The 26,984-nt window shown below is 31.8% G+C and overlaps 3 protein-coding genes across 5 annotated transcripts; 1 reads left to right on the top strand and 2 right to left on the bottom strand.

Annotated features, from left to right (window-relative positions):
* Positions 1-1,251: 1,251 nt before the first annotated feature.
* LOC126775762 (beta-mannosidase) lies at positions 1,252-6,960 on the top strand. The gene is made up of 12 exons (XM_050497847.1): positions 1,252-1,429; positions 1,576-1,722; positions 2,338-2,486; positions 2,847-3,040; positions 3,195-3,453; positions 3,933-4,104; positions 4,175-4,306; positions 4,375-4,549; positions 4,626-5,199; positions 5,278-5,407; positions 5,475-5,860; positions 5,932-6,960. The coding sequence occupies exons 1-12, from the start codon at positions 1,297-1,299 to the stop codon at positions 6,166-6,168; spliced, it is 2,688 nt and encodes an 895-aa protein (XP_050353804.1). The 5' UTR covers positions 1,252-1,296; the 3' UTR covers positions 6,169-6,960.
* A 546-nt stretch (positions 6,961-7,506) lies between these two features.
* On the bottom strand, positions 7,507-24,351 carry LOC126775763 (transmembrane protein 245). 3 transcript variants are annotated; one of them, XM_050497848.1, is made up of 15 exons: positions 23,873-24,351; positions 23,400-23,546; positions 23,013-23,241; positions 22,166-22,739; positions 21,532-21,703; positions 20,684-20,851; positions 18,914-18,925; positions 17,902-18,091; positions 17,147-17,331; positions 16,502-16,636; positions 16,148-16,244; positions 10,780-10,951; positions 10,123-10,302; positions 9,478-9,506; positions 7,507-8,562 (listed from the first exon to the last, which is right to left on the bottom strand). In XM_050497848.1, exons 1-14 carry the CDS (start codon positions 24,233-24,235, stop codon positions 9,479-9,481), a joined length of 2,652 nt encoding a protein of 883 aa, XP_050353805.1. In that variant the 5' UTR covers positions 24,236-24,351; the 3' UTR covers positions 7,507-8,562; position 9,478. The 3 variants fall into 3 exon arrangements, with proteins under 3 accessions (XP_050353805.1, XP_050353806.1, XP_050353807.1); XM_050497849.1 differs by lacking the exon at positions 9,478-9,506; XM_050497850.1 differs by lacking the exon at positions 18,914-18,925.
* LOC126775786 (uncharacterized) lies at positions 11,629-14,072 on the bottom strand. Its single transcript, XM_050497875.1, has 2 exons — positions 13,627-14,072; positions 11,629-13,535 (listed from the first exon to the last, which is right to left on the bottom strand). Exons 1-2 carry the CDS (start codon positions 13,780-13,782, stop codon positions 12,054-12,056), a joined length of 1,638 nt encoding a protein of 545 aa, XP_050353832.1. The 5' UTR covers positions 13,783-14,072; the 3' UTR covers positions 11,629-12,053.
* Positions 24,352-26,984: the final 2,633 nt, after the last annotated feature.

Below are 26,984 nucleotides of genomic sequence, written 5' to 3'. Positions count from 1 at the left end.
ATCGATATCTCGTCAATATGCCATTGTTCATTATTAAATAATAAACTCCGTGAATTTCTGTATTTGTCTACCGTAACTGTAACAGCCTGTCATTGTCCCACTGCTGTGCTAAAGGCCTCCTCTCCTCTTTTTGAGGAGAAGGTTTGGAGCTTATTCCGCCACGCTGCTCCAATGGGGGTTGAATAAATATATATAAAATCTCCATGTGGTAGAATTTCAGTGAAATTAGACACATGCAGATTTCCTCACGATGTTTTCCTTCACCGTAAAGCACGAGATGAATCATAATCACAAATTAAGCACATTAAAATTCAGTTGTGCTTGCCCGGGTTTGAACCCACGATCACCTGTTAAGATTCACGCGTTCTTCCCACTGGGCCATCTCGGCTCATTTGTCTAATACTATCTTAATCTAAATAATTTGACTATTCTCAACATTTATTAAATATTTAAATGGATTCCTCATCCACATTAAGTTTTATTATTTGTAGTCAATTCTAATATATATAAAAATAGTAGTATTACGATATATATTACTAACTATAAACAAACGATTAAAAAAAACAGTATAATTTTTACAAGCTCTTATTTATTTCACTATTGCTAGTGAAATGAAGTGTATGGTAGTTTGATGAGGTTAAATTTTGCAACTAATGGTATTGGTAGGTAGGTTAGGTACGGTAATAGTCACTCATCACATATGCCTCCGCCAAACAGCAATACTAAGTATTCTTGTATTCCGGTATAAAGGGCGAGTGAGCCAGTGTAATAACAGGTACAAGGGACAAAACATCTTATTTCCCAAGGTTGGTGTTGCATTTAACCATTTGTTTTTGACCATTTAACCCATATCAGGTGGTCCATTTGCCAGTCCGCTTACTGATTTTATATTAAAATAGAACGAATTCCTCAATTGGCGGACTTGAAAATTTTCATACAGTTCAGTCCTAAATGAATGTTTAGGACTGAACTGTACCAGCATAGGCAAGAAATTTTGTATTTAGAAATCATAATTTTTAGTTTTAATTTGCTCTCGAACGTTTTGGTGTTGGATAAACCTTTGCTCACGATTTAGAAGTTACCTCTGTGAAATAAAATCGATTTTTTTAAGATGCAAATAATTTCTACAATTCAGAAATAGTAGCAGCATATATGTAAAACATAGAAGTGATCAGAGTTATCGATAAACTCATACATACCTAACGCGCATTGTACGATAGAATGAGTTGGAATGAAAACGAGACCAAACTCATCGTTCATTGATGTATAACAAACATTTGTTATCTTTATTAAATCATGAAGTCTCTAGTAATATTTTTATTTATGAGTAGTTTTTTGTTAAATGTAAGTAAAATAAATTGTTTATATAAGCTTAGTTTGGAATCGTCAAATAAAAATGTGAATTGGATGCTCGAAAACAGAAACAAGTGTAAGTTTACTAAAGTGAATAAAACGAAGTAATAATAATAATATTTTTTATTTATATAATTGAAAACTATTACACACAATTAATTAATTTAATCGCTGGGTTTTTAACGTTAACTATTTAAAGAACAAAATCTTTATTTTTTTCAGCAATAAATATACCAGGAACAGTCCCGGGAGGTGTTTATACCGATCTTCGAAATGCAGGTATCATTGGTGACATTCTATCTGGCTATAACGACGTACTTACTCGCTGGGTAGCTTACGATACGTGGACATACACTAGCAAATTTAATGGTGAATACATTTTATGTTGTATTGGATAATATCACATTTTATATTTATGTTTTCATCCTTTTATATACAAGTATGTTATATATTAATGAGCTGTTTAGTGATGAGTGATTTTATATCTGTTTTGGACTTCGACATGAGTGAACACATAAACATTTATTTTTTTTACTTAGTTAATTTATCCTAATTCTGCATCATCCAATATGTATGTTTTGTATATTGAAATTGGTAGGCAATCTGGCAAAAGGGTCACCTGATGATAAGTGCTTACCACCGCCCATAGATATTGGCAATGTAAGAAATATTAACTACCATTATAAGATGTTATCATCCTGGGACGTGTAGTTACACTGACTACTAAGTAGGTATTTGGCAGTGGAATATGTGTCGACTGGCAAGTACAAAGCCCTACCACTAAGTCGATATTTAAGATTTTAAGTACCTAATGAATTTAGGATTACTTTCGTTGTCTTAAAGTAATTTAGTAACTTTAAACTAACACACATATTCTTCAATTCTACTTAACTATATCTATAACATTTTTATTGTAAGAATACTTTGCAAAAAATAATAATTTTAATAAAACTATAAGTTTTTAAACTTTTAACAAACTTGCAGTAAGCACAAATATTTTAAGCTCCGCTGTTGCGAAGTTGGTTTTAGAAGGTGTGGATACAGTTGCTTATATAGAATTAAATGGCGAGCCTATTGGTTTAACGAAGAATATGTTTATTAGATACGTGTTTGATGTCAAGGAATTTTTGAAGGTCAGTCATTTATTTCGTTTTATTCTGGACATTTTTAAGTAAACTTAGGGCCATCAATTATTTTACCAACCAATGAGCATTCTGAATTTAGTCGGATTAGTAAAATTGTTTTTGTTCATAATTAAATAAACTATTTGTTAATATTTCTATCTCGATCATATGTATGGAGTTAAAAAGGAAAACTCCTGTTCTGTCAAATTAGTAACCGTATTTATCTGCTATTGCTACCGTAAATTTGATAAACGAGCAATATTTATCTAGTGACTTAAAGGGTTTCTAGGGTTTCAAGTGAATATAATTAAGACTTAATTTTTTTTAATAATATGTAATTTTTACTAAAGTAATTAATTGGATTTTAAGGAAGGCGAAAACAAACTTACGTTTAACTTTGAGTCACCAACCGAATATGCCAACAATCGTTCGAAACGACACTTCGCAGCTCCTGAGTGTGTCCCAGACGTGTACAATGGAGAATGTCACGCAAATCAGATAAGGAAGATGCAAGCCTCCTTCAGTTGGGATTGGGGGCCGGCATTTCCTTCTGTTGGACTCTGGTAAGTTTTGATAGCTCTATTGTATAGTGTTTGGCGTTTTCTGTCAAGAAGTAATTGGAAAGAAAAGTGAGCTCATAAAACTGTTGGTCCTGCTAATCTAACATGTTCCGTAAATTTAGTACTAAGGTATATTATGTACTGAGTGTACTTTCAGGAGAAATGTTCGATTAGAATTTTTCAATGGTGCCGTAATAAGATCAATTACTACTTATACTGAAAAAAAGGAGGAGATATGGTTTTTGAGAGTGAAAGTTTACTTAGAAACGGGCAAAAATATTCGAAAGATTTCCGGGTATTTGTCCGTTTATTTATCTGTTGAAGGTCATTCAACGATAAAAATCGGCAAAAACGTAGATACTCAGACAAATAGTGATGGAACATTTGATGTCGAACTTAAAATGAACATAAGCGAAGTAAGTTTTTTTTTAAATCCATTGTTTAAAATAAGGTACCTAGTGTAGCCTTACTTTCTCAAATTTCTGGATTAACAAAATGTTCACCGTTACGAAAATAGCTTTTTATATTTTCATACCGTCATAAGTCCTTAAAATGAACTATCAAAAAATTACTATGATAGATGATCTAAAACTTAACATCTATCATAGTATCATATAACAAACTAAAATAAAACCCTTAAGGCCGGCAAACATCAAACGAAGCATAGCGCAGAGCGTGCAAATGCAGTTTTAACACGCAGCGCATGCAAGACTCCTGCGACACCGCTCTTGTGCATTACTTTTGCCTCAGGCCACTAAGATGCTCCTGAAGAGCAGTCGTTCAATTTTATTATGTTTCTAGTTTTGTTGTATGCCAGGTCTTAGTTAAATATGCAACTTTCTCCTCTGTCGTCTTATATAATTTCAGATATTAAATGATAAATTTTGTATTGTAGAATATGATACGTGAATGGTGGCCGAATGGGTATGGAAGCCAACGCCTGTATAATCTTCTTATCTTCTTTACCACATATGGGGATCAGAATGACCGAGAAATTTCTCATAAGCATGTGAAAATTGGATTCCGTACTTTGGAACTTGTAGAACAAAATGCTTCGTTAATACTGGGTTGGTACTTACAATTATACTTTGCGTATTTAAAAGTAGATCAATCATTTATAGTGAATTTCTTTTATAGGAAATGACACCCTTGCTGGTCAAGGTTTAACATTTTACTTCAAAGTCAACGGGCGCCCACTCTTCATGAAAGGATCTAATTGGATACCGTCAAACGTTCTTCCGGAAATCGGTGATGCAGATAAAAACCGAAGTAGGTATCAATAATACATCACTCTAATTATATTTTACTTTTAATGGTTAGGTATTTGTTCATTTCAGTTGACAATCTCTTGACTGCTGCTCGCGATACACACATGGCGATGCTTCGTGTTTGGGGAGGGGGAGTTTATGAGTCTGATTACTTTTATCAGCGTTGCGATGAACTGGGAATTTTGATATGGCAAGACTTTCTATTTGCGTGCTCAATGTATCCCGTTGATCCGGAATTTATAGAGTGAGTTATTTTTTGGGTCAATTGTTTTGGTTAGCCCCTCAATCAATATTTGTGAGAATTTATTCTTTAATTCCAGTAACGTGAGAGCTGAAATACAACATAATGTTCTCCGTCTTCAGCACCATCCTTCAATAGCAGTTTGGGCAGGCAATAATGAAAATGAGGTTGCTCTGCGTGGAAATTGGTACAGTACTAAGGGACAGTTTGAAAAGTACAAGGCGGAGTACATAAGACTCTACGTAGATAACATTAAGCCTATAGTGGAAAGTATCGACCCAGCAAGACGGTATCTCGTTTCCAGTCCATCGAATGGCCGAAAGTCTGAAGAAGATGGATACATCGCTAAAAACCCTTATGATCCACACTATGGGGATACTCACTATTACAATTATTTAGCAGACAATTGGGACTTAAATATCTATCCGCAAACGAGGTTTGCGTCGGAGTACGGATTCCAATCTTTGCCATCTCTTAAAACAATGAAAACGGCAACGAATAAAACAAGCGATTATAGAATTGACAGTGACTATTCGAAACATAGGCAACATAGTCCAAATGGTTACAATTTTATTGAAACACAAATGACTCGACATTTGAAACTTAATACACATGATCCGAAATATTTCGAAAAATTTGTTTTTTACAGTCAGGTAAAGACTATAATCAAACTTATCATTTCAACTATTCAAAGATTTTGGTTTTCTTATTTTGTTATGTTCTATTTTCAGATAACGCAAGCAATGTCAATAAAAGCTGAAACCGAGTTTTATAGACAAAGCCAAGCTGATTGGTACACGATGGGTGCCTTGTATTGGCAATTAAACGATATATGGCAAGCTCCATCTTGGTCTGGAATTGGTGAGATTCATTAAATACGGCTTAAATGGTCTTGATTTACAAAATCTTAATTATAAATATTTCACAGAATACGGCGGAAAGTGGAAAATGATGCAATATTTTGCAAAGTCCTTTTTTGCACCAGTTTTAGTTTCTCCACGTTTGACCTTGACTAAAAATGTTGACGTTTATTTGATTAATGACAGATTCGTTCCAATAATCAATGCAAATATCACAGTTGAAATGTTTAAATGGGACAGTTTTAATCCAATCAAGTCTCAATCTTATTTGGCTAATGTCAAGCCTTTAAGTAGCGAGAAACAGTTTACTATAGATTTATGGTACGCAGACAAAAAAGATGAAATATTCTTAAGGTTTATCCTTCAAGCAGACGGAGTTACGTCATCACCTAAAAATTATATATTCCCTGTACCGTTGAAAGAAACAAAAGGTTTGAAAACGCCTAATATAGAAGTAGGTATTGAACAAAATATCGAATTAAGTACCGAAAAGCATTGATAGTTAATTTTATTTTTAAATTTCAGATACAAGTTTCAGAAAAAACGACAGTTTGTGCGGATGGAATTGAGTTCACGGTAAACGTGAACGTGGATACAATAGTTCTGTTTCTTTGGCTTGAAACTAATTCTATTGATGGACATTTCCATGACAATGGTTTTATAATAACTGAGCCAAAAACTAGGGTTATTTTTTTTACGAAAGAAAAAATAAATGCACAACAGTTAAAGCGGGCAATAACCTATAAATATTATGAAAACTAACGGTCTTATTATTTATAAACATTGTTTAGCGGGGGTACAATTAAAAACCGATTTTTCTCTTTCTTACATCATTGATTTGTGATATACGAAAGAAAAAGACACGGCATTTAACTAACCGTCCCATAAACAATAATTATAGGTAAAGCTGTTGGTAATTATTATAAAAATGTATATCAATATATAAATAGTCATACATAATCAGTGAATACATTGCCTTCAAAAGTAACGATTATCGATCTTTAACATAAGGACGAGGATATTAAATAAAATAAATTTTAAAAAGCAAATGAATTATATTTATTTTCGCTTATAATGAAATTGCGTAACTTGAATGCTAAACTTATTTGCAGTACAATGCGTATAAATTAATTTTTGGACGATTTTTCTTGAACTGGTAAGGGCTTGTTTTTCATTTGAATATAGAATAATTTATTTTACAATAGCAGCTAATAAATGAATAATACAATAGCTTGAAAGTGATTATAATATTATTTAAAAATTTAATTTATATTTTATTATATTAATAATTTAAAAACTGACAACATTTACATTGAGATATAAAGATATTGGAATTCATTATTAATTCTAATATTGTTTGTCTGATATAATGAAAAATATTACAATTGTCATAATATCTTTATATAGACGTAATAAAAACAATTATATTATAATAATAAACTAAGTTCAAATGTGTATGGACTACGTACAATAATATGCTTAGTTTAAATAATATACAAATACGGCCAAAGCTGTAGAAGGAGTGCCCTTACCTATGTTGAATAGGCACAATAAGCATTTTAAAAACATATATATAATGTAGAAAAATAATAAATTATTAACATAGTAAAAAATAAATCTAAGCAGATTTTTTACTCGTTTCAAATGCATTATATGCATCAAAATTCTAAATACTTACGAATAGATAATTAATCTCATAATCCTGTTATTTTAATAAACACTAACAGGATCCTATTTCCTAACGATTGATAACACACAATTTTTCACATGAATATTCAAAAAAAGTTAAATACGTCACAGAACAGATTAAATATTAACTAAGCTGGCCCTAATATTATAAGGCATTTGTAGCAGCTGCTTCACCGTGAGGTAAGTATTGTTCTAAATTAGCTCTTGTATCAAAATAATTTCAATAAAACTTTGACCACAGATAAATAACTAAAATCAAATCTGAATATCTTTCATATTGAGAACCTTATTTAAAAAAGGAATACGATTTAATATTCAAAATTGAGTTTTATGCTAGTAGTAGCTAGAAAACCTTATATCAATTTTATTGAAATTATCATAACATATATTATGTATATCATAATCTTCGTCATTACATTAAAACAATATTTATGAGATGTTTATTATTATTTAACATATATAATTATATATAAAGTATAGCGTTCGTTGCTTGACATAATCATTTTAAATTGTTTTTTTTTAAGTAAACCTTCCCACAATGAGCGTTGGCCACAGAAATATATTAAGATAGATACCGCAAGAATGTAAATTTATAAAAATAAAGCGTGTCATTTATCATACGTCACTTATGACGTCACGGTCAGGCAGATAAGAACGGATGGTGTATACATTTCAGTTCACAAACTAAAGACGCAAACTACCTACTTTGTTTATTATCAAATAGTAAGTTAGTTTACCTAATAGAGAACTCGCGTTATCTATCTATAAATATATCTGTGAAAATTAAGGACGTAACTTACAATAAAGACTGAGATTTATCTAAAATATATCGTTCGTATGCATGCACGGTATTTTATTATCATGCAACCATGAGCGTCTCTTTGGCTTAACTTTATACTAAAATCAATATTATTTTATATATTATATAATATTATTTTAAATACGACCATATAATTTTATATACTATGTAAAATATTAGCGGCCTTATTTATAAAGGCTGTATAGAGAGTTTAGTTAATACTGATTTCTCTTTCTGCCATCTTTGATGACATTTAATAGAAGCAGACAACGTTTTTAAGTAAGGTCGTTCGATCCAGGCCTTTATACCCTTTAGTGATGAAGTAGAAATGTAACATCAAATTTATTTATGTAAAGCTTTTTTTTAATTTGTTTAGAATCTTGTATGACGTATATTGTAGATATATTATTATAGAAGAAGGAAATCAGATATTGATTGAGCATTTCCTTCAAACACTTATTGTAAAACGTGTAAATTGAAAAGTACTATACGCGTAATAAACATGATATTTAACGAACTGATTTTAATAATTGTCATATTATATTTATAAAGGAGGCCAAGATTATTTCTCACGGCTCATTTATGTATAATTCTTTATTTTTAAAGATTCAGTTCCCTCCGCTTGTTAATGTTAGTGGCCCATGCATGTTCACAGATAAGCACCGAGTCTGGAAAGAAATATCCATATGTTTTAGTTTATATATTTTATACCAATGTGATGAATTTTGTATATCATGCATGATTTTTTTTTGTCCGGTCACCATATTCACGAAACGATTTGCTTACGTGGTAGAATTGTCTACGGCTTAAATTTCGAAATCGTAATGTATGTGATGTAAAAATTATGTCTTTAATCATTGCTTGTGACTCACTTTCGGTTATTGTTATAAAATCGTTCGATATAGAAACCGGACATTAGAGGTGAGCATATATTAATATTTATTTTGTACTATATTATTTCTGATTTCCGGTTTTCTTTAAGTATCAATTCACATTAATAATTTTACATTATTTTATATATCTAGATGATGCAAAAAACCAAATATATGTACGAGGAAGATAATGTATACTCGCCTCGTTTAAAAAAAAAATCTAGCATAAAACTAAGCCATGCAAAAAAATAAATACCTTATATGTTATTGGTTTTAAAAACAATATGAATTTAAAGGAAAATATTATTTAGCTGTGATGAGGTATATTCGATATGGATATGCTTCGGTTATTTTTTTGTTGTTTGCTGGTGTGCAACACGTTTGATGTCCAATAGAAAACAAGATTTACATTAGCGTGCTCGTGAAAAACATTTAAGCATAATTTTTATTTGATTATATTATAAACCAAATGTGAAATTGATGAAAATTTCTCCACAATGTTTACCTTCACCGTCAAATATGAAATAATTTATAAGCACATGAACAATGTTGCTAGCACAAATTTCAGTCCGAATTTTTTAATTCAGGCCAACTTGAACCTAATTCCCATATTATAAACGTTATATTTGTATTGGTGTCAGTTCGAGCTTGTGTTAATAGTGAACAAACGAAAGTGCACGATATACACAATATATTAGATACAATACACACCTCACTTTAAAATACATTCCAATAACGACCTAAATAAAGAAAACATATAAAATATATGAAAGTTTACATGTAACACAAAAATAGTATAATATCGATGAATCTATTTACAATGTTTAAACAATGAATAGTATGAAAAACAATCAGCAATTATTATTTAAAATTCAATAAAATTATTCTATAGTAAATACTCATTATAAATTGCAAGAAGTAAAACGCATAAAAATGATTCATTTTAAGATTCGAAATGAGAAGAAAACAAATTCTACTTATAAAAAAATATATTCCAAAATAATCAAAATATATTCTATTGAAGCGAGCAAAGACGCCAATTCACTAAACTGCTTCAATTAATCAAACAATATAACTTAATACTATTAAAAATATATATTAGACTTTAGACTTATTACATTATCAAATAATAAAAAAAAAAAAAACAAAAAAAAATAAGGCTGGAAACTATATCCAAATTAATATAACATTTTTGTGCGTTTATAAATCAACTTCAATTGAAATGAAAAAGTTATCATGTATTATTTCTTAACATTTAAATTGTGTGTACTTACGTTAAATTTGTGATGGCATGAAGACAAAGGCGGTAATATGACAGCGGGTAAAACGTTTCCAATTAATATCCATCAAGTTTACCTGACACGCGAGTGAAGAGCCGCTCGTTCTTCAGACGGAGTATCTCTCAAGAACGTGGAAGACAAGTTGAGAACCACCATTATACAACATAGGAGCAAAGGTCCCAGGATAGCTCCCTCTGGGCCCAAGTAGAAGATACCGCCGGCTATAGCTAAGCCCGTTACGTACGGATGACCACCACTGTAAATATGATAAGGTAACTTTATTAAAATGATTGTCTAATTTAATTATGATTTAAACTTTGAACTTTTTTTTAATTTTGAAACTAGCGTCAATGCCTGTATATTTATTATCTGTATGGTATGGTTGTTGTTCCCTCATCATTTTTTCCATAAAATAATTTATCATATATATATTCTTTTTCGGTTCATTAAAAAATAAACAAAAAAGAAATTGATTGCGTGTTCTAAATTGAGATTTCAAAAATATTGTATTTTTGCAATGAGGACTAGCTTGAAAGTCATCATCGAAAATAATGACGTCATACTTTAAAACAAAAAAAAATATATATAAAAGGCATCTTTCTTCATAAACAATTTTACTAAAATTTGAAATTATATTAAGGAAACACTTTAATTTGTAATGAAACCCAATTGGATCGTTTTTGCTCAGGAAAATCATACGAGTATATAAACAGTATTCTAATAAAATACTTACTCTTTTATCTCGGCGTAAACCGCAGCATCAAGGAAAGCTATGGGCGCTGCTTGAGCTATGGGCAGCAAGCATGCTGCCATCGGTCTGCCCTGAAGCCATACATCCAGTGCCGCGGGAATACCAGCTAGGTATGGACCTAGGAATGGTGCCGCGCCTAAAACTGCTGCTAAAACTGAAACCACGCAAATTCAACAATAATTTAGCAATGATTATTAATTAATAATTTATTGTAAAAAAATCCGAATTGGCCTAGTGGTTAGAACGCGTGAATCTTAACCGATGATCGTGGGTTCAAACCCAGACGAGCACCACTGAATTTTCATGTGTTTAATTTGTGTTTATAATTCATCTTGTGCTTGACGGTTAAGAAAACATCGTGAGGAAACCTGCATGTGTCTAATTTCATCGAAATTCTGTCACATGTGTATTCTACCAATCCGCATTGGAGCAAACCTTCTCCTCAAAAGGGAGAGCAGGCCTTAGCCCAGCAGTGGGACATTATAATAATAATAATAACATCCTGGGACATTTTTCACACACGGCCATCTGATCCCAAATTAAGCTTGTACAAAGCTTATGCTATGGAAACCAGACAACTGATATACTACATATACTACTTTCCTTTTGTAAATACATACTTATATAGATAATTACACCCAGACTCAGGACAAACAGACATTAACAGACATTACCAGGCTGTTACTGAATAAACTAGAATCCGGCACCGACTTTTCACTGGAATGGATTATAGTTTTATACTATAATTGATTTATTAAATTAACAACTTATCTCTAAGTAAATAATGTATTTTTAATTAAAATAAGTCGTTATTACTACATAAAGTATTAATTCAATCGCAAAGCAGACACTTCCAATTAATATTGATATGGAACTATCACGATCGTTCCAACGCATTTACTTTACGTTTGGATGAAATGTATATTAATGTATTCGAAGAGCGAGAAAGTATGTCGACGAGAAAGTCTTTCAAGCGCTTCCAAAAACAGCCTTACAGCTTACAGCTTTTTATTTAAAAGAGACTCCAAATTTATCTCTTAGTACACTATGATTTAGTAAGGCATAGCCAAATAAATGTTATTAAAGAAACGAGTCTCATGTTGACAATAACAAGTGTGACGTCTCATTAACGTGAATCCGTTCAGATTAATATTTTATTGCAGTAAACAATGTGGTTAAAAAGATACTATATTCGGGGCAAAAAGTCAACAAAATATTTTCAGAATTTATTTATTATTGAACAATGATAACATTCATTAGGTTTTAGTTTTCTTGTTAACGCTCTGTCTCGGCGTGCGCAGCTGCGCGTATACGTATTTGTAAAAATCCAAGGCTCGTTGTCGATTGTATGCAGCGGTGTTCCGGCATTGCGTGCCAATACAATGACTTACGTATTCATCTTTAGATGGAGATTTATTTTCTATAGGTCTGTTTCGAGTCCGACTTGTACTACGTAGTGTTTCAACGAAGTCTTTCGAAGAATCGAATACGACTTTAATAATAGTTCTGTTGGTCATATTTAAATGACTGTCTTTTAGAAGATCGTCCTTATCGATTGCAGTCATAGCGGCCCCCGCGTCTCCGTGGAGGGACTTAGCTTGTCTTATCAAGTAAAATGTAGGCGCTGGTTCCGTGACGTCATCGTCTGTAGTCACTTCGTTATTTTTAATCGTGGAATGCTTATCGTTGTAGAGAAAACACATAACTTGGGGGTCAAGGTTTAAATGGCACATGTCGCTTTCTAATAACTTAACGATTTCGACGGGCAGCACGCAGGATGTGACCAAGCACGTGTTGTTATTGGTCAAATTTAAAATTAGACTGTTTTGTTCATTACTCGATTGGGAGTTAAGGAATGCGATATTTGGACATTTGCAGTCAATTTTGTTCTCCCTGAAAGCAATTTGCGAACCCGCTGATTTACAACTCGCGAAGTCAAAATAAAGCGAATACGGCTCTACATTTTTTATTTCGTTGCGGATGAAATGCATACGTTTCTTGTTCGTTACTTTCCTAAGGCATTTCACTTTTGCTAATGCATTCCTTTTGAGGAATTCGATGTTATTGTCCGTAACATCGGTGTTTATAGATTTCGTATTCAATCCATAGGCGCTGACACTTTTAATAGTATTCCCTATAATGTACAGGTTATCTGTTGTTACATTGATTGCGTTTTCTGTGATATCCCTAAAGGCGCTGTGTAATATCCTTGCCGTGGAACTTCGTATTGTTATGCCTTTAAATTCAAATTTTTCAATTCTGCTGTTAATAAGACCAAAAATTGTATTATCGTTGCCCGTAATAACTTCAATACCTTCACTCTGTATTTCTGTTATGGTAACATTTTCGAATTCAACACTTTTAATGCCACTCACATTGTAAATTGCTTTAGTGTGAATGGAATTTATAATACTATTTACAATATGAATCTTTCTGTAATATGAAGCTCCCATACATTTCAATTCAGTATTTGTGATTGGTGATTTGAACATGTTTCTTGGAAACGATACGATTTCTCTTATGTTTTCCATCTTCACCTCAGGCGGTGTTTGTAACAAGGAGCTAGCAGATAGTGAAACGAATTCCAATCTACCACAATCTTTAACTACGAACTTTTGTAACCGCGACGGTCTTTGCAATATTGGACAGTCTAAAACTACACGTAGGTCTTTACAATTCTGAATTGTGACCGAGTGTATATGATCCGTGTAAAAATCCTTTAGATGAATAATGAAATCCTTAAACAAAAAAAAAAGTTTTTAGAACTATATTAAAATTTATGTAATGTAATGTATTGATATTGAAGTTTTATTTAAAATGAATACTTACATCATTTCTAAGCACCGCACATGTGTAAATGATCTCATTCGGAACATTATTGACACAAGACCATTCGGGATGATGACAATTCGTAAAGTTAATCCTGACACCACAAGTGTAACGAATTATTGCAATAAATATAAATAGAAAAATACTCCTAGACATGATCGCATAGAAATTATGTAATAACAATTTTATATATATCGCGGAAAAGACGAGTTATAAAAATGTGACACGGATCACGAATGAGTTCCATCGTGAGATAATTGACTAAAATGTCACAAGTAAAAAATAAATAATAAATTATTTATCAGTTGAGAGTGTAACCGAATTAATCGAGGGCTCAATGACCTCGGACGAGATTAATTAAAAAAAAATACAGGAAGTTAATTCTAAATAATTGTTACTCCGTTTTGGGAAAATATTTTTAAAATCTTGTATTAAATAATAATTTTAAAATTCGTAGTCTCTGTAATAGTTAAAAATAATTTTAATTAGTGAACACCGCCAATATTTATTAAGATTTCGCATAGTTTTCTAAACTCTTTAACTTTAACATTATAAGCTTTTTAAGGGTTTTACATAATATTTATACATTCCATAGCCAAAGTTTGATTTTTAATGTTATATATAACAGAATTTGCTATGATTTCTCAAAATTACGGTTCTGGTAAAAGTCTACTTGTCTAAGGCATATTTAGATGTTGAATATTACATTACATGTATGTTAAAAATAATTTATTTAAATGAATAGTATAATTATTAATATTGTTAACAATTAGATTTGAACAAGTAAACTCACTAGCCCTGTAAAGGACACCGCGAGACGATAGCGTAGTCTATTTTTAGAAAGTTATATATATATGATAGGACCTCGGAGAGTTTGTTATATAACGTCAAATAAATAAAAAATACCGAACAGTATTTTATGTTTTTTTTTTTTTTTTATAGAATAGGAAGGCGGACGAGCATATGGGCCACCTGATGGTAAGTGGTCACCAACGCTCTTAGACATTAGCATTGTAAGAAATGTCAACCATCGCTTACATATCCAATGCGCCACCAACCTTGGGAACTAAGATTTTATGTCCCTTGTGCCTGTAATTACACTGGCTCACTCACCCTTCAAACCGGAACACAACAATATCAAGTATTGCTGTTTTGCGGTAGAATATCTGATGAGTGGGTGGTACCTACCCAGACGAGCTTGCACAAAGCCCTACCACCAGTAAATTACCTAATTATTATTACTTAAGAGTGTCCGGATGTAAAACACATTTGTTTAGACGAATACTTATACGTTAAATATTTAGAACGTAAAAATTTTAAATAGACATAATAAGTTATTTTATTAATAATAGTCAACAAACGGAAAGTAGAATCTAGTACGTATTAATAAATATTAGTTCGATACACATTCTCCGTACGTTTTTTTGGTTTTTGTAATTTATTAGTTTATTATATGAGTAATAGAGAGTAGTAAAAGCAGTTTTAAAAATTTCTGAGTGTTTTTTTTGTTCGACAAAAACAGTAAGTAAAGTTGCATCTCAGGGTCCGTTCACACAGACCGGCTCGGAGAGCATCGGCCTGCTTTTTTCTTTTCACACAGACCGGGTCGTATACGCTTGGAATTGGCCGGAGCGGAGCCGCCAACTATTTCACATCGACCGGCTGGAAGAGATCTGAAAGCGGGTGCGAGCGAGAAAGAGCACGCAAGCGGAGCCGGTCGGCTCCTTTTATTACTTCACACGAAGCGCGTTCAGGCATTTTTAATGACAAAAAAGGTGCAAATGCAAAAATAAACTTTACTACAATCACTCAAAACACTGTTTCCAACGTGATAAAAATCTGCTCTCCTCTCCGAGCCGGTCTGTGTGAACGGACCCTCAACGTGTAAGGGACAATGGACGTTTAGCATATTATATGCCTACGCTGTGTTAATATGCTCAGTTTGAAAGAAAAGTCTAAACTTTGCACAGTTTTGATTCCTTTGTCCTGTTTGTATTTGCGTTTACTATTAACTAACTAATGTCGACATGCATTGTAATGTATCTTTGTTTTTTTACATTACATTTTACGCGCCAGTTACGTATGCATGCCTATGCACGTTCTTGGAACGTTGTTTGAAGTCATCACGCAACAAAAACTGTAAAGTTTCAACACAATCGGATAAATGGCTTCATGAACGCATAGAATAAGAACAAAAACAATAATATTTTTTTATTTTTAAGCACAATCATACATATAGCCCGCCAAGATAGCCCACTATTAGAATACGTGAATCTTAACCCAAGATTGTGGGTTCAAACTCGGCGAGTAAATTCTTATGTGCCTATCGGTGCAGGAAAACATCATGAAGAAACCTGCATCTACTACATATTTGTTTACCAGTTCACATTAGAGCAGCCTACTGGAATACGCTCCCAACCTTCTCCTCAAAAAGAGGAGAAGGTTGGGAGCCTTAGCCCAATAGTGGGACATATTCAGCCTGTTACTTTTTAGATCAAAATAAGAATAAATATTTCCTTACCAGATGGCAAATAAACAACTTTGGCTCCAAACAAGTTGTGAACCAACCACGTCCACAGACCGTAAAACAGCGCCATCTTGAAAGATGCTCTGAACACCTGTAATGTAACAACACGTTTTAATTGTAACCGAATAAAAATAACCGTTTTTAAAAACAATCTTTTATTTGTAACATGTACTAATAAGGATGAAATTCAGGTTAGGATACCTAATCATACTACTAAGTTATTTGTCGTTAGAATATTGGCTATAAATATGTGGTACTTTTGTTTTTTAATTTCATCAAATATATATTCTATAGGGCTTGTATTTAATTGCCTGCATACTTGAAAAATGATTGAATAATTTAACTCACCTGATTAATAGCGACGGACAAAGCGATACCCAGCCTAGGACCGAAATTAGGTTGAACCCGTGTGATAACTTCCACGGGTTTGTAGAGGGCGTTGCTCGAAGCCAACAGATAAAACAGTGTCGTGAAAAACACCACCTGATGACAAATAATAAAATAAATAAATTTTTAGGCTTCCAAATGTAAGTCTATTTTTATTAATTTCAGTAAGGTAACTAAGCAAAATGGCCGAATGGTAAGTATCTTCACCCATAGGCAGACACTGTAAAAAATATAATCCATTTCTTATATAGCTAATACGCAGCCAACCATAGGATCTGAAATGTTATGTCTAATGCAGCTGTAATAACACTGGTTCACATAATATCGTGGGGACAGCTGCATGTGACGAACTAAATTTCTGCTGGATAATACACGTGGTATTATCCAACCCTCATTGGAGTAGCGTGGTAAAGTAAGCTCCTAACCTTTTCCTCAAATTAACGAAGAGGCCTTAGCATAGTAGTGGGACACATGGACTGTTACCTTTTTTTCCTTTTATTCACCATTCAGGCTAGAACCTGTTTAGCATCAGAAGCATACGGGCATGTGCCATTATAATCTTGTTTATAAAACATGAAAACATCTGCAAGTTTAAGATAGACTTACCAAATTAATAAACATATTTATAATAGCGCCTCCTCCACACAGCAACAAGGAAGTGAACGCACCCAATGATCCGGCCAACAGAGACACATTACTGGCCAACGGTGCCCAGATATTGGTTGCTATGGCACTAAGAGTTCCAACATTTGCTTTAACCCAAGATACTATTCCGCTGTAGTCGAATATACCTGGAATAAAATAATTTAGGCAAACTCGAAGATATGACGATTGAACATATTTTAAGTTATTGATTTCCAACCCTCTGTGTTGGAGCAACTTGCTTATCGTGAAGCAATTTTTAAACCATTTACTGCATACTTGTTTTATAACTATATAATATAGTTATTGGGATAAACCCCCAAATCTTCTTAAGAGAAGAAACTTTTGTGTAGTAGGATATTTAAAGGCGTTACTCGGGAATGGTTGTCTCAGGATATTTCTGATATATATATACATATATATATATATATATATATATATATATATATATATATATATATATATATATATATATATATATCAGAAAATAATTTACTTATTATAAAACATTATCTGTTACATCTCACTGTTTCTTGGGTATTTAATTTTACTGAGTCATTCACATACACCCAAGATTATGTTGAATCTATTCTTGGTGGTAGAGTTTGCTAATAAAATTTTTCACAATAATATAAAAAACATGACCAAAAATTTTAAAATTTTACTAAGAAGAACGAAACAATTCTGACATTTCATTAATTTATACAAAAGGCACTCACCTGGCGCACCGACATCGTTGACAAAATTTTCCCAAGAATCCTGAACGGCGGAACCATCAACTTGAGGACCCATCTGTGCAGCGAACGTTCCAGAAACCCAACTCTGATAGACTCGGTCCCATATTTCCAAGACTTGTTGTTCAACGCGTGCTATTTTTTCCGGGTCACCTTCTTTGAGAATGCTTTTAACCTATTTTTGTGAAATATTTTTTTCTTACATTGAAACGTTGTAACAGACGCTTAAGTGTTTAACACGCAGGAATATTATTATTATTAAAATAATAATCACGCAGTTTTTCACTGATTGTATAGATCTAGTGGATTTAAGCCGAAAATCAGCATAATTATATTTAGGGCATGCACTAATACTCAAGTAAGTTCTTTATTTTGCTTAAGAAAGAAAACTTCGTAAAAAGACCTTCTTGGTTCGAATGTAATTCTGCCACCATGTATGTATATCAAAAAAACATATACTAATCAGAATGATGAAATTAGCTTCAAGCCTTCACCTCAATGGGAAAAGAGTCTTTTATCCCGTATTGGAACTTTTTTACGGCTGTTACTACATATAACTAATAATGTCAAATATTTGAATATCTCCAACAAAATAAATGGCAAACATTACATTATCTTTGGAGCGTCTTAGAATTTATTGTACTTGTGCCGTCCTTACTAATATTATAAATGTGAAAGTGACTTTATTTGTTTGTTTTTTGTTTCGTGCCTTAAATACTCAACTGATCATAATGAAATTTTGAATAAATCTTGTTAGGGGCGCAGACAAAACATAGGTTATCTGACCCCCTTCCCTGCCCTCACGTGGGCGAAAAAACTAGTAATTATATAGGTACTATGCTATGTTAATATACGAATTGCGGCAGCTGATATTTTGTTAGTTTCGTAGATTACTAAAAACATGAAACATACGACACGAGTGTTATAAATTGACATAAGCCAGCATAGATAAGTTTTCATGTTATAAATAACATATAATTATTTAAATGTAACTTACGTATCTCATTATCTGATGTGGCCCAAAGGGTTGCATAGAAAAATAAATATATTATTTTTATTAATTTTAAACAGGGATGTTTTGTTTGTTTATTTAGGAATCTACGCATGTCTTACTATTAGAAATGTTCATGCAAATTGATGTAAATTTGAAATTGTAAGAATTAAATATTTTAAGACGGACATATACCGTATGTTTATTTTTTAATTATGTCAACATAATCAGAACCAACGGCTCTTATTACAAGGCCATAAAAATGTATTGAAGTTTTTTTATTAATACATTAGTGTAACTTTTATATTTAAAAAAGTTGATGTTAAAAACATTTAAAAACTAATTTCTATTGTTGCCAGTAACAACCTTGTAAAAAAACAACAAAAATGAGGTAGTAGCCATGCTATATTTAGCTTGATTTATGTTCTGTTCAGTATGAACGCTTATTAGAATAAAAGATGTGGTAAGAACGCGTGAATCTTAACCGATGATCGTGGGTTCAAACCCGGGCAAGCACCACTGAATTTTCATGTGCTTAATTTGTGATTATAATTCATCTCGTGCTTTACGGTGAAGGAAAACATCGTGACGAAACCTGCATGTGTCTAATTTCACTGAAATTCTGCCACATGTGTATTCCACCGCATTGGAGCAGCGTGGTGGAATAAGCTCCAAACCTTCTCCTCAAAATGAGGAGAGGAGGCCTTTAGCCCAGCAGTGGGACATTCACAAGCTGTTTCGGTTTCGGTTCATTTTAGATAAGTAGCGAATTCATGTTCGCACATTAGAGTTTTTAAGTATTAAATATGTATTATCGATTTAATTTCGTGTTAAAAACGTCGTGAAAATACAGCAGGAGTTGGGAAATATTCTGATATATATATATATATTTATATATATCTAATAATATGCTAAGGATTAGTGCATCCTACTATTCAATTATAATCAGTAGTGTATAATAAATAATGATAACTACCTATGTTTTTAATGATTTTTTATACAAATAAATATGTTTATAAATATTAAGTCAATTGATAACCTGACATTTTTTATGTATATTGTGTTACATTGTATATACATGTGGGATATATGTGTGAGTAATGTTTTTATAAGGTCATATATACCTTATAGTAGATATAGCTTGGCTTTAGAGATAGTAAAGGAAACCAACACTGATTATTTTAAATTAATTATTTTAGTACTAGACCACGGCTGAGTGATAAGAAATTTTGAAAACTTATATTTTATTTCTTAACTTGGAATAATTTTGAATCGTTTGATAATTTAGTGCTGATTGGTTTGTCAAACTTTTAACTTACACTTTGAAAATGTACACTGACATTTACAGCAATAATTTTTTTTATGCTGAGTGTAAATATATATTGATTAAAGAAGCATACTGAAGCTGTCTTTTCAGCATTTCACACAGAAAGAATTAATATTATAGTGATAAGATAAAATATAGCTTTAAAAAAAATAAACATATTATGCAATATATCTATAACCCAATTTTCAAGAAACATATTTTTTTTTCTGGCATAATATTGTATACCTTTTATATATCTAATAAAGATAACAAAAATCGTAAAATTAAATGTCAGATTGTATGAATACGACAATATGTAGGTGGTAATGCTCGACTAAAAATATTTGTTAGTCTATATGAAATAAAATAGATAAATTAAAAAAAAAATAAAAAAACATTGAAATTTTGCTTTCGTCACGTCTAAAAAAGTATCAGTATATATTTTTAATTTAAATTTAGTAAATACTTACCCCTGTAGAAATTCCTTCTCGTCCATAAGTGTACGCATTATCGATAAGAGAATCCAATTTTTCCTCCCAGCCCTCGGGTAGGTATGCGTGTAGTTCGCTATTCTGTACAAAAGTACTGTTCAAGAGACTACCACTAAGCTGTACCACCACTATCGCCTCAGAATATATCTGGAAAAGAAAAAATATATATAAGTTCCTGGCAATATATTTTTATTAATATAGTATAACATCAGATATTGATTATGCAGAATCGGATTCTAAAAATACTGATTTACTAAAGAATAATTTACTCTTGGATTGACACTTTTGTTACTGATTAAAATGACTAATATTTCTGAAAAATTTTGGCCGTGGCCTTTTTAAACATTTGCACTCTTATATTAATTGATTATTGATTTACACAACACAAGATTTTTTTAAATATATTTCCAAGAATTCCACCCAGCAATCTCTGCCCCACTTCTGCATACTAGCACAAGTAATTTTTTTTTTTATAGAATAGAAAGGTGGAAGAGCATATAGGCCACCTGATGGTAAGTGGTCACCAACGCCCATAGACATTGGCATTGTAAGAAATGTTAACCATCGCTTACATCATCAATGCGCCACCAACCTTGGGAACTAAGATGTTATGTCCTTTGTGCCTGTAATTACAATGGCTCACTAACCCTTCAAACCGGAACACAACAATACCAAGTACTGCTGTTTTGCAGTAGAATATCTGATGAGTGGGTGGTACCTACCCAGACGAGCTTGCACAGAGCTCTACCACCAAAAAAAAAATTTATCACCCATATAATCTTTACAAAAACATGTACTACCTTCCATAAGTATTAAGATGTATCTACCTGTATACAAATAAATATTGTAGTGACCACTACAAAAAATATTAGTCCTATGATGACAATACAAGTTGATACTGTGTCCACTGACTCATATGCCATATCTATAACACTCCTGTTACAGATGGACAGCATCTTCCCAACACCTCGGACTTGAGCTGGGATTAGGGCCGATTTTCTAAAAATAGACAGAAAAAAGATTGAGTTTTTACTATAACAATGTCTTATGACCTTAAGTAATAGAACAATTTTTTTTCTACTGCTCGTTATTAATTTTAAAAAATAATAATTATGTATTCATTTTCAACCCTTCTTGACAGATACAAATAGTTTTAAGATGTTCTAAACCAGTTTATATAAAAAATATCATAATATAAATAATAATAGTGAAGCAGACTGGCACATGGGCTACCAAGTGCTAAGTGGACACCATCGCCAATGTGCCACTAATCTTGGAAACTATGATGTTACATCTGTAACTACGGACCAGAGTAACTACTCTGGCTCACTCAACCTTTAAACCAAGACACAAGAATGAAAGAAGTATTGATGTTTGACAGAAAGATGTGTATGTATGTACCACCAAGTAAAAAATTAATAAAAAATAGTTAATAGGAGGAGAATAATTTATTAATAGTACCTGTCATTCCACCAGCTTCCGACTTTAGACATTATGTTATTGTATTGATTCTCACAGAATAACCAAACACCAAAGAAATTTAGCGATTTCTTGATTACATGGATTGCTAGAAAGAATAACATGACGGGTAGTAGCCAAATATATTTCCAGATAAGCATACAAAGGCACCCAAAAAATAGAAGCTTGAAATAAAGAGCTGTTTCGTCATCATTAAAATTATTTCTGATATAATTTTCATCCAAAGACCTTTGTCTGAATGAAGCTAAAAGTCGATTTTCAAAAGCAGTTTTCGTTTTCGGATTTGGTAATGGAAGGGCGGATAAGGTTCTAGTTTTAAATAACATTTTGGCTTGTCTTGGAGAACTTTGAATAGGTTCATTTCCTGTCCAACTTCCCCTCTTTGTGATTGTATCTGGTGTAATGGGGGAAGGGGAATCTATGTCTGGTGTAGAGTCTTTGTCACTTGTTTCTGGCACTTCTTCCGGCTTTTCATCTATCTTCTCAAGTGTAAGACTTTCTTGCTGGCGATTTGTTAAAGCAACCTGGACAGCTTTGATCATTGATGCCTCAGGATCTAGTATGTAGAAACTTATTAGTTAGAATTAAGTGACTTATATACAAGAAAATGTTATATATTAATATTCATTATAAATATATAAGCTTGTACAGAAATCATTTTTGGATAATCCTTAAAATATATAAAAGCATTACATATCTTAGCTTTTAAACAAATAATAATTAATTTTATAAAGAAATTGTAGATATTTTATTACATATTGTTCTTAATAATGTCAATGTTTTAAATACAAATCATACATGTTATAAAATAAATATTGATTGTACAAACCTCGAGTTAACAGTTGCTTGTGTATATGTAAAACTTCTAGTACAAAACCTGTGATACCAATTGCTTGTAGGAGTATAAACATATGCACTTTGAATGATCCAGCCAAATTAGCTAAGAAGCTTGCTATTACTAGCCAGAGAATATGAGAGGTTGTCCGGAACATTCCAGCTCTTGATGGACTCCATAGAAAGTATATGCTTATCATATATGCAATGGCTATTGTCATTGTCTGCAATTATTATTTATTTTTAATAATACAAATAAATAAGGTTTATTACTGCAAAAAAAATTCAAGATATATAATTTCTTTAAAGTAATTGTTTTGTCATGTTAAATTTTTAAAAAATAATTTTGTATATTTTTAATATTGAATAGAAAAGTACTCACAATGTAAGAGCTGCATAGTTTTATAAGAAGAGTTGTCGTAAAACTGATGAAGCTGACCAACTGCCAGAAGATACAGCAGAAACTGCGTGGTATGGCACCGTACAGCCAAGGTAATATAAATATTGCAGATAGCAACCCTATAACAGTCTGAAATTAAATAATATTATATTAAAGTGTGTGTATTATTTGAAACAATAATTGTAGACTTAATAAAGTTGAACAATTCATTTCATACTTTTTACTATTATTATTATGTTATTATTTTTGTTTTCTAAATAGTTATTAAAAAGAAACATTATCAAAGAATGAAAAAATATATTTACAATACAAATAAAATATTAATAAATAGTAGACAATGGGAAACCAATCGTCACACTACTTTAATTTTCTTCAACCTAATTATGCTAATAAAACTTTGAGTCAGAGTTCTGAGTAATAGTCAAGAATAGAAATTACTGATGCTTAATAATTACCTTATAATGTTCTCTGAATTGATGTCCTACTGTATCCGATGCATAATTGATTACATTTACAGGTATCAACACTAAACCATATATCACAGACGAATCTGATTTTCGAAGATCTTCAAACCATGTTTTGATTTTTTTTGATAATTTGTATTTGAAGGGATGAAGTAGTGAACCAACGAGTAGAGCCCAAAACAACGGTTTGAAAAAGGGCTCCAAGATTAAAAATAACACATAGATGGCCGCACAGCATATCGCTAGAATAAATAGGGCAAAGGCATTATAGAACCCATGTTTCATAGGTTTTTCATTCCCCTCCGATAGTCCACCAATAATATTAAAAATATTTTCAAACGGTGATTGTTGCATTGCTAAGACACTTAAAAACACTTAATTAGGTTGAAAGGGACTAGTTGATATGAATAAAAATTACATTGCTTTCTAATGAGATCATCCTAATTTTGTATTTTCGGCAATATTTGACTATTTTGACATATTATGCCTAATGTGGCTGTCATAACGTCACTGTGACAATACCAGTGCGTTCCGAAATCCAAAACCTAAAAGATCGCAATGTTCGTGTTCCTATATTTAAAACTCCGGGGATATAATAATGCAAACAATGTACTTAATTAACTTATTAATTTATTTTACTTACTTTAATCACCAATAACATATTTTTATAGAGCAAAGAAAAAACGGCAGGCTCAAAAATTTTCACGTACGCACCTGATGTACGTACAATCGACCAATACTAAATAATAGAAATGAAACGATGATGATAATGAAATATGAATAAAAACACCTTGCAGATTCTTCGGAACGTTCTCCATTGTACATACGTCTTAGAATACGCATAAATGGCAACTCGTCCTGAGATACTTAACAATTCACAGTTCATTTCACAGTAACATCGTCTGTTACTGTGACATTTTCGATAAGGGTTTTTTTAAATGATAAACGCGCAAACTTCTGTCATTTGGAAGGATCATAAGACAATTATGTAGATCGACGTTAGGTTATACATTGTATATGCCCAAATATTGATTATTTCTATTCTATACATCAACGATACATTGTAGATAGTGGTTTTCGAGTACAGTCTGTTCACGACGATGAATCTCCACTAAAGAAGAAAGCTCAATAACCATAGTCTGAAACTACAAACAAAACAGCAATGATAAACATTATTTAAATTACCACTTATTAGATATAGCCAAGATTTATTCTCATTGTTGTAATTTAGTAGCTGCTTAATAAAAAAGGTTAAAATTCAGCCTATATATATTAACTCTATGTAATAACCCTATATGTACACATATATGTATGTGTCTATATTTGTACTAAATACGAAACAATGCCCATCGTGACCAGCAACATAGCTTTTTTCATCAAGAGAATGATTTTGCAAATCTTGGTTTACGCAGACCCTTACATTAGTTATTTTCTCTTTTTTTTGTCTGACCTTACAATATTCCTGAATAGTGTTTTTTTCTTATATATAATGATACTGGTATTCCATGTACTGAGATAATTTAAATTAACATTGGTTTTTAAGTCTATGAATCATATTTTTTCTGGGTTCTTTTTCATATTATGTTAGAAATTCATTCCTTATGACTGTATAAGCCGCATAATATTTATTGTATTATTTAGACATTTGACAAGAAAGGAAATTTTCAAAGGTGCGAAGTAACATTAAGTTAGTATTAATTATTATGCGTAATAAAGTTAAATATGGGTCAGAATGTGGTTTAAAAAAGAACATAATGAATCACGAGGTTTGCTCACTATTGAATATTATTAGCAGTATTTGATTAAATAAGTAAAAGTGCCACTGCTGGGCAAGTCTTCTTCTTATACGGGCTTATTCCACAACGCTGCTCAACTGCGAGTAGGTGGATACACATGTATTAGAATCATTCGACACGCAACTTTCCTTACGGTCTTGAACCCGTTATCTTTGGGTAAGATTCACGTGTTCTAGTCACTGGGCCATCTCGGCTCTTTATTTGTTATTTTTATAGTATTCTGTTTCCAAAAGGAAACTCAAGCGTTATAGTAATAACGCATTATGCATATAAAATGAATGGCGTATGCGATATTTGTACACATATAATCATTTTTGGAAACAACTCCCGAGAGCAAATCAAATTATTTGTTTAAATAAACTTGCTTATATTTTATGTACCTATATTTAAATTTTGGCTAGTTATATATCTTGTCACATTTATTAGGTATTGATTATAAAGATAAATGTAAGAGTTAGATAGAATTTATACTGGCATTAAAATTATTGAGTTTGTTAAGACTGTTCGAAGATTCAAATTGCCTCTACTTGTGCACTGTTTTAGAGAATATATGGGCTTATTATATATAAAAAATATATTATAAATGCTGTTTCATAAAGTGACTGTTACTCGGAAAAAGTCTTTAACAACTTTAGGTAAGACCAATGAAGATTACCGCTTAATGAATGCGAGTTGATTCTAAAAAACTTAATCAAATTTGATAATTGGAGAGGCATTACAATTTTCAATGAACGTGTATGACAAATATGTATGGGAAATCCCTATATTATTTAAATAAAATATTCTTTGCATGCTTGCAAAAAGCCCTAATACCAAGTTCATTAATGCAAAATAATATCATCTTTGATAATATAGTATCTTTATATTTGTCAATAAGACAGAGGACCATGGTCCAAGGAGACCAAGGATACCAAGGAGACCAAGGAGAGTAGGGTCTATGTCGGAGACCTATTATAAATATGTATATGAGTAACGATAAAGAAACAACTTTAATGTCAACATTGAATTGATATCATTGGTCGAGATCTTGTAATAACCTAGGATTTTCATTTTGGATTCGAGATAAAATGGCGTCTTGCATATTGGCGAAGTTGTTATGGAAACTTTGAAAGCAAATTTAAAAAATAAGTATCAGTGGAATGTCAGTGCTATTATAAATAAAGATATATTAATCAAGAACATTTTGTAGTGCATAACCTTCTTTGATTGAAATAGGATTTAGAGTATTAAAACATAATTGAGCATACTAGGTAGGAAGCTCATATAAGCGTTTCACGCAGTAGTAAAAACAGTACTACTGTTTTATT

This window comes from Nymphalis io, chromosome 19 (genome assembly GCF_905147045.1).
Source record: "Nymphalis io chromosome 19, ilAglIoxx1.1, whole genome shotgun sequence".
In the NCBI taxonomy this organism is placed as follows: Eukaryota; Metazoa; Arthropoda; class Insecta; order Lepidoptera; family Nymphalidae; genus Nymphalis; species Nymphalis io.
The sequence above is the reverse complement of the archived record's forward strand: the minus strand, read 5'-3'. Positions and strand labels throughout refer to the sequence as shown.